Source organism: Schistocerca piceifrons, chromosome 6 (genome assembly GCF_021461385.2).
Source record: "Schistocerca piceifrons isolate TAMUIC-IGC-003096 chromosome 6, iqSchPice1.1, whole genome shotgun sequence".
Classification (NCBI taxonomy): domain Eukaryota; kingdom Metazoa; phylum Arthropoda; class Insecta; order Orthoptera; family Acrididae; genus Schistocerca; species Schistocerca piceifrons.
In genome coordinates, this window is record NC_060143.1 from 306751633 (window position 1) to 306764234 (window position 12602).

The 12602-nt window shown below is 43.5% G+C and overlaps 1 protein-coding gene across 2 annotated transcripts in view; it reads right to left on the reverse strand.

Annotated features, from left to right (window-relative positions):
- LOC124802746 (mitogen-activated protein kinase 15-like) overlaps nt 1–12602 on the reverse strand; it is a 202165-nt gene that overhangs the window by 126980 nt on the left and 62583 nt on the right. For both annotated transcript variants that reach the window (XM_047263729.1, XM_047263730.1), the window contains one exon: nt 11550–11680. In XM_047263729.1, coding sequence (XP_047119685.1) covers nt 11550–11680 — 131 coding nt within the window. The remainder of the gene's footprint in view (nt 1–11549; nt 11681–12602) is intronic.

Consider the following 12602-nt stretch of genomic DNA (forward strand, 5'->3'; position numbering starts at 1 on the left):
TCAGCGTGTGGTGGGTGATGGCAGCTCTGGGGCAGAGCATTGGGAACACATGAAGTAATGCTGTTGTGGAAGTGGTGGAATCTGTGATGCAATGTCAAGAGCATATCTGGTTGTTGACAGTAGTGGAGGCAAAGTCACTGCGTCAGGCATAGGCAGCAGGAGAGGTAGGGGGCAGTAGCACGAGCATTCTGTGCATCGGGAATGGTGGAGCCTGTGTTATCGATGGCCAGTGGGCCAGGAGCTGGCATAGCATGGTGGATTTGCTACAGTGTCCTCACTTGTAGTGCGGTAGGCTGGCATCTCAGGGGCTTTGGCAGTGTGTGTTGGGCATGGTGTCAGCAGTGGCAGCGCCATCATCATCAGCATGTTTCTTCTGGGCTTTATGGGGATGATAGCCAGGCTGGGTGATGTGGGATTGGGTGGCATATATGCAGGCTTCAGCCCATCGACCAAAATGCTAGTAGGGGTGCCATGGAGATGCAGGGTTAACATCTTTGAGTCCCACTTAAGAACCCAGTGGGGGCCAGAGTAGTGTGCATGAAGTGGGGGCTGGTGGGCATCAATGCATAGCTTAACATCAGTGCATGACAAAGAGTCACTGTAGATGAATGCTTTCTGTTTGCTGTAATACTGGAGAGGAGTGGGTTGCAGGTGAGCCATGCAGTCCTGCAAGCCGGCAACGAAGTCAGGGATGAAGTCATCCACAGGTAGGTGAGTGGGCTCTGTGAAGTCACTCAGCACAGCCAGCAGCTGGCTGTAAACGAGTTTGGTGGCAAACTTCTCAAGATTGGCCTTGGGAGCAATAATGAGGCAGAGAAATGTCAGAGGCAGGGCAGTGGTATGTTTTGTTGTGGTTGGTGAGGGCAGCCTTCAAGGTATGGTGAACCCTTTCCACCGTGCTATTGCAGCTGGATGGTAGTGCAATGTCAGGTGCAGATCAGCCCCACATAGGTCTGTCAGTGTGCAAAAAAGAGCAGATGTGAATTGGCGTCCCCAATCCATAGTGATGTGGCACAAGCAGCTGAAATGGGAATCCATGTGGAGACACACTTGTAGTGTGGTAGGCTGGCATCTCAGGGGCTTTGGCAGTGTGTGTTGGGCATGGTGTCAGCAGTGGCAGCGCCATCATCATCAGCATGTTTCTTCTGGGCTTTATGGGGATGATAGCCAGGCTGGGTGATGTGGGATTGGGTGGCATATATGCAGGCTTCAGCCCATCGACCAAAATGCTGGTAGGGGTGCCATGGAGATGCAGGGTTAACATCTTTGAGTCCCACTTAAGAACCCAGTGGGGGCCAGAGTAGTGTGCATGAAGTGGGGGCTGGTGGGCATCAATGCATAGCTTAACATCAGTGCATGACAAAGAGTCACTGTAGATGAATGCTTTCTATTTGCTGTAATACTGGAGAGGAGTGGGTTGCAGGTGAGCCATGCATTCCTGCAAGCCGGCAACGAAGTCAGGGATGAAGTCATCCACAGGTAGGTGAGTGGGCTCTGTGAAGTCACTCAGCACAGCCAGCAGCTGGCTGTAAACGAGTTTGGTGGCAAACTTCTCAAGATTGGCCTTGGGAGCAATAATGAGGCAGAGAAATGTCAGAGGCAGGGCAGTGGTATGTTTTGTTGTGGTTGGTGAGGGCAGCCTTCAAGGTATGGTGAACCCTTTCCACCGTGCTATTGCAGCTGGATGGTAGTGCAATGTCAGGTGCAGATCAGCCCCACATAGGTCTGTCAGTGTGCAAAAAAGAGCAGATGTGAATTGGCGTCCCCAATCCATAGTGATGTGGCACAAGCAGCCGAAATGGGAATCCATGTGGAGACAAAGGCAGCAGGTATTGTCATTACCTCAGTCCATAGAGTAAACCTCTCCACCATGGTGAGGAGGCAGCAGTAGTCATCAGAGGAAGGTGAATGTAGGCGAAGTGATGCCTAACACCTGGGAAGGTGGGGACGGGGGCAAGTATGTGGCAATGGCGGCATGTATGTGGTGACGGGGGCATGTATGTGGTGTTCAACCATGGCACACTGACAGGTGAGGCAGGTGTACGCCCAGGTCCTGCAGTCGCTCTGAATACCTGGCCTAACAAAACACTGCATCACCAGAGCAGCGGATGTGCACATGCCATGTTGTGCCACGTTGTGCAACCAGTCAAATGCAGCCTTGCGAAAAGCAGCAGGCAGCAATGGGCATGGTGAGCCAGTGGATACGTCACACACGATACTGTTGTTTTAGCCACAAGATGACTTGCACTGAAACCAGAGTCCGGAAACAGCATCTAGGAGTACACAGGTGAGTTCTGAGTTGTGCTCCTGGGTGGCGCTAGGTGCCTCGTACTCCAGGGAAGAGGTGATGGATGATGCAGGGGTAGCTGAGGCTGTTGGCTACAACAGTGTCACATCCAGAAACATAACAATTGTCAGTAGTAAATTTAGAGATAAACAACAGCTGCTGGAATTGACATGGGGAGCACTGGTCAAAGTCTTCAGTGAGGGTAAATATCACAGGCATGTGGTCAATGAAGATCATGAAGTGAAGGGCCTTCACAAACAACCAGAAGTATTTGACTGCCTCATAGATTTCAAGGAGGTGTCTGTCATACGTGTTCCAGTGCTATTGAGCAGCAGCGAGTTTGCTGGAGAACAAAACGAGCGGCTGCCAGATGTCACCAGCATAATGCTGCAGGACAGTGCGCATGGCCATCTGGCTGGTGTCAACCAAAATCAAAATGGCAAACTGGGCAGTGGGATGGGTGACAGCTACCAGGTTAGCATCCATCAAGTCAAGCTTGGTGGCAGAGAAACTGTCTTCCATTTCATACAATGAAGGCTATCACGACCGGATGGCACTGTTGTTGATAATTCTTCCAGGTTATATGGCCATGGTCCATGGAATTCTTCTATTCCCAATGTTTCGTCCAATACTACGTTGGACATCCTCAGGGGTATGGCTGGTCCTGGTGAGTCCTGCCGACTGATGAGTCGGGCGTCGGAGAGCGGCCTAAATACCGAGGAAAGTGGGCGTGGTCTAGCTTGCACATAGTAGCAGAGAGAAAACTAGTCAAAGATAAAATGTAACTATCTATAATTTGTGGCATCACAGCACCAGCTGATGCCCTTTGTCATTGTACTGTGAAGGGTAGCAGTGAGTGGCTCCCTACATAGCAGTGGCATTTCTCAGATGGCAGCAGAAGTAGTTTATCATGCTGTGTAAGCATCTTCAGATGCAGTTGGAAGCTGGGTGAAAGCCTTGGTGCAGTCAGTTGTGTTGAAAATTGTAGCACCTGCCCGCATGTAGTTGTAGCTGATTAGGATTGGCACTGGGTACCAGTCAGGGATGGTAGGGGTGTTTAGTTTCTGGTAATCCCCACACAGGTCCCAAGAGCCACCCTTCTCCTTGGAAAGATGAATGGTGTACACCCACAGGCTCTTCAAAGGACACAGCATGCTGGTGGCAAGCAGGTTGTTAAACTAGGACTTGGAAATTTTGAATTTGTGTGGTGATAGGTCTCATGGCTGACAGAAGATGGGTGGCCCAGGGATGACGTTGACACAGTGGACATTGAACAGTGGACCTCCTCAAGTTCACTTGGAGGGCATGTGGGAGCACGAAATTGCACCACCAGGTCAGCATAATGGCCGGACTACATTATCTGCTTCACATGGAAGAGAATAGTGAAATGAGTGGTGCACTTTGTTACTCCCCCAGTGTTGCTGTCAAAGAGGCATTGACCGGCAACATCAGGGAGCAAGTGGTAGTGCCCAATGAAGTCCACTCCAATAATGATGTCAGTGACGTTAGAAAAGGTGAAGGTCCCACAGCAGGTCAGGGAAGTGAGCCAACCAGATGTCATATAGGAAACTGTCGGACACTATATGCGGCTCTGTCAGGCTGCTGGAAATGAGGACCCAGACATGCTATATTTTGGATGATGTTGTTTGCATCATGAGGTGAGGAAAAAAAATATTACAGTGTGATCTTTGCTGAGATTCGAATTTTGCCATCAAAATGTGATCAAGGCAAACTGTACAGTCACCACTGACCATCCTTTTGTTTAGTGAAAAGTACACTTTGTAAAGTGTTCCTCACTTGCTGAAATCATCAGATTTTGAAAACATCTCATATACAGGGTGAAAATTATTGAACTATATGAAGAAAAACATAAATTAGTTACAAACTACAGCATGCACACACTTTATTCAACATTTAGACATCACTACAGATATTCAGATTTAGATTATTACATGTTTTATATGCATGCCATTATTGGTGATGATGTGGCACAGATGAATACTTAAACTTTGCATGACCCATTGAAATGACGGAACATCAATGCTGTTGATGACCTCCTGAATAGCTGTTTTCAGGTCAGCAGTGGTTTTGAGGTTATTGCAGCACACCTCGTCTTTAATATAGCCTCACAAAAAGGAGTCACAAGTGTTCAGATCCAGAGAATATGATGGCCTATCAAGGTCCATGCCAGTACCCTCTGGGTACCCAAGAGCCAGAATGCAGTCCCCTAAATGCTCCACCAGGACATCAAACAGTCTCCTGCTTCGATGGGGTTGAGCTCCATCTTGCATGAACCACATATTGTCGAAATCAGGGTCACCTTGGATAATGGGGATCAAATCATCTTCCAAAACCTTCTCGTACCATTCGGCAGTCACTGTGCCATGAAGGAATATCACATCAATTATTCCATTACTGGACACTGCACACCACGCTATCATCCATTGAGGGTGAAGAGACTTCTCGATCATGAAATGAGGATTCTCAGTCCCCCAAATGCACCAATTTTGCTTATTGACAAACCCGTCCGAATCAAAGTAGGCATCACAGATAAACCAAACCATACAGCACATACTAATTCCCATTATGCCTGATGGCCAACCATGCAGTTTGAACATTGTAGCACAAACCGTTCACAAGTTATGAGAACTTTATGTCATATAGTTCAGTAATTGTCACCCTGTACAAAAACTGAATTTGGTTAAATTTTTTACCTTTCTTCTTTGTGTAATACAGTTCTAAAATGTTGAAAAATTGAAACTATATCTCATGTTCCATTTTTCATTCACAACATACTGAATTTCCCATGCTTTTACTACTGCTTTTCTAGAATGTAATGATGTGAAATAGTGTAACTGTAGACCTTCAGGGGCGAAAATGCAAACACTGATAGTTGATATTTTGTAAAGAAAAGAATGTACTTTCAAATGGTGATTAACGTACACTCCTGGAAATGGAAAAAAGAACACATTGACACCGGTGTGTCAGACCCACCATACTTGCTCCGGACACTGCGAGAGGGCTGTACAAGCAATGATCGCAAGCACGGCACAGCGGACACACCAGGATCCGCGGTGTTGGCAGTCGAATGGCGCTAGCTGCGCAGCATTTGTGCACCGCCGCCGTCAGTGTCAGCCAATTTGCCGTGGCATACGGAGCTCCATCGCAGTCTTTAACACTGGTAGCATGCCGCGACAGCGTGGACGTGAACCGTATGTGCAGTTGACGGACTTTGAGCGAGGGCGTATAGTGGGCATGCGGGAAGCCGGGTGGACGTACCACCGAATTGCTCAACACGTGGGGCATGAGGTCTCCACAGTACATCGATGTTGTCGCCAGTGGTCGGCGGAAGGTGCACGTGCCCGTCGACCTGGGACCGGACCGCAGCGACGCACAGATGCACGCCAAGACCGTAGGATCCTACGCAGTGCCGTAGGGGACCGCATCGCCACTTCCCAGCAAATTAGGGACACTGTTGCTCCTGGGGTATCGGCGAGGACCATTCGCAACCGTCTCCATGAAGCTGGGCTACGGTCCCGCACACCGTTAGGCCGTCTTCCGCTCACGCCCCAACATCGTGCAGCCCGCCTCCAGTGGTGTCGCGACAGGCGTGAATGGAGGGACGAATGGAGACGTGTCGTCTTCAGCGATGAGAGTCGCTTCTGCCTTGGTGCCAATGATGGTCGTATGCGTGTTTGGCGCCGTGCAGGTGAGCGTCACAATCAGGACTGCATACGACCGAGGCACACAGGGCCAACACCCGGCATCATGGTGTGGGGAGCGATCTCCTACACTGGCCGTACACCACTGGTGATCGACGAGGGGACACTGAATAGTGCACGGTACATCCAAACCGTCATCGAACCCATCGTTCTACCATTCCTAGACCGGCAAGGGAGCTTGCTGTTCCAACAGGACAATGCACGTCCGCATGTATCCCGTGCCACCCAACGTGCTCTAGAAGGTGTAAATCAACTACCCTGGCCAGCAAGATCTCCGGATCTGTCCCCCATTGAGCATGTTTGGGACTGGATGAAGCGTCGTCTCACGCGGTCTGCACGTCCAGCACGAACGCTGGTCCACCTGAGGCGCCAGGTGGAAATGGCATGGCAAGCCGTTCCACAGGACTACATCCACCACCTCTACGATCGTCTCCATGGGAGAATAGCAGCCTGCATTGCTGCGAAAGGTGGATATACACTGTACTAGTGCCGACATTGTGCATGCTCTGTTGCCTGTGTCTATGTGCCTGTGGTTCTGTCAGTGTGATCATGTGATGTATCTGACCCCAGGAATGTGTCAATAAAGTTTCCCCTTCCTGGGACAATGAATTCACTGTGTTCTTATTTCAATTTCCAGGAGTGTATATATGGACAAGGGCTCAAAGGTGACTCCCCCTCCTCCCCCCCCCTCTCTCTCTCTCTCTCTCTCTCTCTTTCTCTCTCTCTCTCTCTCTCTCTCTCTCTCTCTCTCTCTTTTGTCAATTTCAGCTATATAAACTTCAAAAAATTATAATCCCAAAATTGTTGGGAAAGCAAGTTTAAAAACAAGCTACTTGATACAGAAACTACTAGGTCACAAAAGAAGAGCTTCCAAAATCAAGTTACAAGACACTTAAACTTGGGAGAAAATTTGTCATGAGAAAATTCAGTGAAAACTTTGAGTGTCACCCAGAGTAAAACTGGAGAGCCAAATGGCATAAAACTTACAAAATGTGAACAATTCAGACTTTCCAAGTTTTGGGGCTTTATCACAGACATTCACATAAATTTTTGACATGTCCCCGCGACATTTTGTCACCTCTCACTTAAGAGGCTCCTGATGACAAGGTATTAAAATTTGTGGCCAAGAACTCTGTATACATTCCTTCAGTCATTTATCAAACCTGCACACAGACTCTGAACAAATCAGAGTGGGGCTCTTAGACCATTTTGACATGGAATCATCCATACGAATATTGAATGAATCACGGAATTAAAGCTCTCATTCAAATCTAGAAAAGTCTCACTGACTTTGTTTCCTTTATCCTTCCTGTTCAAAACTACATGAGAAAATTTTGCTATTGCTATTATTGTGAATCACCTTTTTCAAAATCCATGTTGTGACCTACTTATTATGTTATATTTACAGAAGAGCAGCAACAGAGAAGTGGTGGGAAAACCAAAGAAGGTGGAGATCTTTACATTCCAAGCAGATCCTGCCAGTGGTGGAAAACTGTACAAGGAGATGATTGTGATTTACAGAAGAAAAATTACATTTGATCAAAAATTCCAGGAAAAGTCCTTTGGCCACCTGAACTTTTTATTAAATGGGTTAATAGTTTTATTAAATCATTTCTGTACGTTTTAGGACATCAAATTCTGTAACACTCCTCAGGAAAAATGAACTACTCATTTTAGCTGAATTTGTTGCTGGTGTCCAATCTTTCATTTTGTCCCAGCATGACTTACTATGTTGTTCTACGAAAGCCTCACACACTGTCTTTGGCTCACCCACCTCCACTTCACATGGTGTCTACTCAAACTTGGAAAAAAAGAAAGAAAGAAAAGAATGAAAACCTCCCTGAGAATTCCAGATGTTAATAAGTTCCTAATAAATTAATGGTGAGCAGGGGGGATATACCATCACACTAATGGCTTTTCTTTCCTCTCAGCTGAGTCATACTAACTGCAGTTTTTAAACATCAAAATGTACATTGAATAACATTCAAATAATTAACACACTTTGAAATATTAAGTGTGTTAAAATCTGTGATTTATTCCAGTCAATAAAATTAAACTTCAATGCTAGGTTAAAAACACAGAATTTCCAGAAATTTTATGAGATTCCTGAAATTCCCTGATTTTTCCAGGCAAAATGTAATTCCCAAAGAATTCCAGGCTTTCCAGAATAGCCACTCTGCTTCATTTTCATTAGTAGTATGTTACTGCAGCCTGGATATTCCCTTTGCTTGATCTTGCAGAGATGTTCACTATCTCCTTCTTCATGAGCTGACTGACTGCTGGGATCAATGTGCATCTCTTCTGAAATATTTTGGTTAGACTTACCATTGGTTGGGTGACATCTCCCAGTAGTGAGATTTTTGTGCACAAATTGTGTGAAAGTGAGTGACTCTCCGCTTACCTCCCCAGGGCAGACTTATGGGACTGAAGTAGAACAGAGAGTGCCCACAGTACCATTACTTCCCTTTGAAATCAAGTTTATAATGTTGATTCTTTGTGAATACTCCATTCTGCTGCCCAGTTCCAGGCACCACTAAGATTAGAACCACTGTTTCTGTTACACGTTAGTAGTGCACAACCAAATTCCTACCACCTCTTTTAATACAGTGTTCTAGTAAGGCAAATCATGAGATGGGATGTCCTTTCATGAGGCTATGTTCCACATCTCCAACAGACTGATTTCTGTTACAGTATCCTCTGATTAAGATGTGTAGGTGCAGATGAAAAATATAACAGCAGTCTGAGCTACCTTGGAGTTTCTCCTTTTAAAATTCAGAAGATCAATTAATGTGATGTTAAAAGACTTCATCAGATGCAAAGTTAATCAGGTACAAAGATTAAAATCAGTCAAGTGGCATGTTGCAGTGGCTTCAACCCTAATAAGGTACAGCAGGCAGCAGTTTCACACAAAATAGAATGCACAGACTGTCCCAATTAAACTGAGCTGTTGTCACACTTTAAAGAAAAATTGAACACTTACATTTGTGAGAACCATTAAATATTGGCAGAATTTTCTGTCTCTTGCAGAATTGTTAAAACAGATATAAAGCTGAAAAGAGAAAAGGAGGAGTATCAGCACTAGGGGAAAAGCAGAGGAAAATTCTTTCAGATGGAGTAAAGAAACTATTTGATTCTTTCATGATAATGAGTAGAGGTTGCTTTGCCCTCACATGAAACACTGTTTCTGTCAAATTTAGGGAATATTAGTTTAGAAACAAAAAAATGTTTGATAAGCAGTCTGAAAGGAATGTTCATTATGTATGGAAATGAGAACACTCAGGACATTGGCTTTTCTAAATTCTGTGAAGTCAAGTCAAAATGTTGTGGCACTGTTGGTTCCTCAGAGGCCCACCCCATGTTTGTTTACACATCTCACCAAAACATGAAACTAAGCAACGGACAGCAGATCAGTTTGTCAGTCAGATTGCATTAAAAAACTCTTCATGACCAGCCACACATTTAAAAAAAAACACTAAACGAAGCATCTCAAGACTGTGCACAGAATAGATTCATTTTGTCTAGGATGAAGTCCAAGGTTTTCACTGGGAAAACAGTCAAGCTACTCCAGATTGTATTGTTGTCTATGTTACTGAAAATGAGCAAATACAGTGCTTAAGTTTCTGTAAAATTAGCAACACTCTAAGCCACAATACAGTTTCATATCACGTCTTTCTGACAAAACTTGTTGATTGACTGAAGCAAAAAGTGACATACAGCTCAATAAAAATATTTCAAGACTTTCACCAATCTGTGCTATCTCCCCAAAGACTTTGGTGGGACTTTTTGGAATAAGTCATGGGAAACCTGCATTTGATTAAACTCGAAGCACTGTAAAATGACTGGCTGCATGAGTTACCATACAGCACTCAAAAGAAAACCAAATCTTTAAGCTATGGTTTTGTACACTTTCTTTGAGTAAAACTAAATGAATTGAATTCACTTTTGTTAAGATTGACCCACATCTCATCAGGAAATAAGGTTTCCTTTGATTTCAAGAGTGGCTCAAATGTGAGAAAATCATTTATTTGTTCCAATTAACTCAGAAAAAAATAAAAGAAAAAATTGAAATGCAATGAACATCAGGGACCTTGCTATGTTACTGAAAACAAGCAAATACGGTGCAAACGTTTATGAATAATTAGCAACAGCCTAGGATACAATACAGTTTCAGGTCACGCCTTCCTGACTTCTTGTCACTTGTTGCCAAAATGTTGTTGTTGTTGTTGTTGTTGTGGTCTTCAGTCCTGAGACTGGTTTGATGCAGCTCTCCATGCTACTCTATCCTGTGCAAGCTTCTTCATCTCACAGTACCTAACTGTAACCTACATCCTTCTGAATCTGCTTGGTGTATTCATCTCTTGGTCTCCCTCTACGATTTTTACCCTCCACGCTGCCCTCCAATATTAAATTGGTGATCCCTTGATGCCTCAGAACATGTCCTACCAACTGATCCCTTCTTCTAGTCAAGTTGTGCCACTAACTTCTCTTCTCCCCAATCCTATTCAGTACCTCCTCATTAGTTATATGATCTACCCATCTAATCTTCAGCATTCTTCTGTAGCACCACATTTTGAAAGCATCTATTCTCTTCTTGTCCAAACTATTTATCGTCCATGTTTCACTTCCATACATGGCTACACTCCATACAAATACTTTCAGAAACGACTTCCTGACACTTAAATCTATACTCGATGTTAACAAATTTCTCTTCTTCAGAAACGCTTTCCTTGCCATTGCCAGTCTACATTTTATATTCTCTCTACTTTGACCAGCATCAGTTATTTTGCTCCCAAAATAGCAAAACTCCTTTACTACTTTAAGTGACTCATTTCCTAATCTAATTCCCTCAGCATCAGCCGACTTAATTCGACTACATTCCATTATCCTCATTTTGCTTTTGTTGATGTTCATCTTATATTCTCCCTTCAAGACACTATCCATTCCATTCAACTGCTCTTCCAAGTCCTTTGCTGTCTCTGACAGAATTACAATGTCATCGGCGAACCTCAAAATTTTTATTTCTTCTCCATGGATTTTAATACCTACTCCGAATTTTTCTTTTGTTTCCTTCACTGCTTGCTCAATATACAGATTGAATAACATCGAGGAGAGGCTACAACCCTGTCTCATTCCCTTTCCAACCACTGTTTCCCTTTCATGTCCCTCGACTCTTATAACCGCCATCTGGTTTCTGTACAAATTATAAATAGCCTTTTGCTCCCTGTATTTTACCCCTGCCACCTTCAGAATTTGAAAGAGAGTATTCCAGTCAACATTGTCAAAAGCTTTCTCTAAGTAAATGTTCACAACACACATAAGTGCCATCTGGTATACAGCCAACAAAAGGTATTGAGAAGCATAAATTTATTACAGCTACTGCTTTGGAGAGCACACTCAAATTCTCAGAAGTCTCAGGTAAGATCTTGAAATTTTTCACCTATCTTTGTTATGTAAATAAGTACACTTCTACATTACTTCGTATGATATTAAGTTAATTTTGAAACATGCCGTTATTACCACTATGGAAAGCTTCTACATACCTTCTGATCTCTGTGAATGACATTGCCAGAATGGATGTACTTTGTGGCTTTTAGCAGCTGGTACATGATGTATCTCTTGTGAACATCTTTGAGTATATTTCCTCTTTTGATAACATTGTGCAAATCTGTATCTGAAATTTAATATGTAAACAAGATGTAGATACCACCCATTTAGGAGAGGGCAATATAGGCTATTTATTGCTATGCTTGTTTTCCTCATGAGGTTTATATTTAATCCTATTTACATATTCTTCTACCATCATAATATTTTCTTAGTGCACAACATCAGGAAAATATATCATCCACAAACAACAATTACTTAATAAGAGAGGGGAGAAGAAAAAGGATATCATTTCATTAGCAAATGCTGTGAATTCCATTATGTGACATTGGGGATACAAGATTCAGCTACTGAAACAGGTTTTTTTTTTTCTGACAGCAAATTACCTGCAGTATGTTTTATCATATAGTAACAGGTTAACAAGTACAAAGGTCTCTAAAGCCACTGACTGACTTTTTAATAACAAAAACATTAGGATTTTAGTTTAACCTTAGACCTTGTAACAAGTATGAGTTGTTCACTTTTTTTTACACTACGCAGAGAGTAGTGTGGGAAGCAGAGACGTTCAGAATAAGTAAAGGTCCCTGAAATTCTCACAAGGTATGAAATGAAAATTGCATCCGTGTGCAGGTCTGTTGGTAAAACCATAGTCCAAAACTGTTTATGGTTGCAGTCCATATCCTAGTCTGGAGCATAATACCAATTTGTTAAGATATTCCCTAATGCTATGGGTAATAAAATCCACTGGTTCATATAGACAAATACAGTATGTTACTCAGTGTCAGCATAGACTAAAGAGATGAGTCTGTCTCTGATAATTTCATTTAACTGGAATAATATTTCAATATAAATTTGTCTCTCTGACAAGATGTTTTCAAAATTGTGGTGCATGGAGCGTTCCAGAATTTCTGATAAAAGAGTCGTGAGAAAAAATAACGAAGATAGCCAAATAAATACAGAAATTTATAAGATAGTTCCCATTATACAGGGTG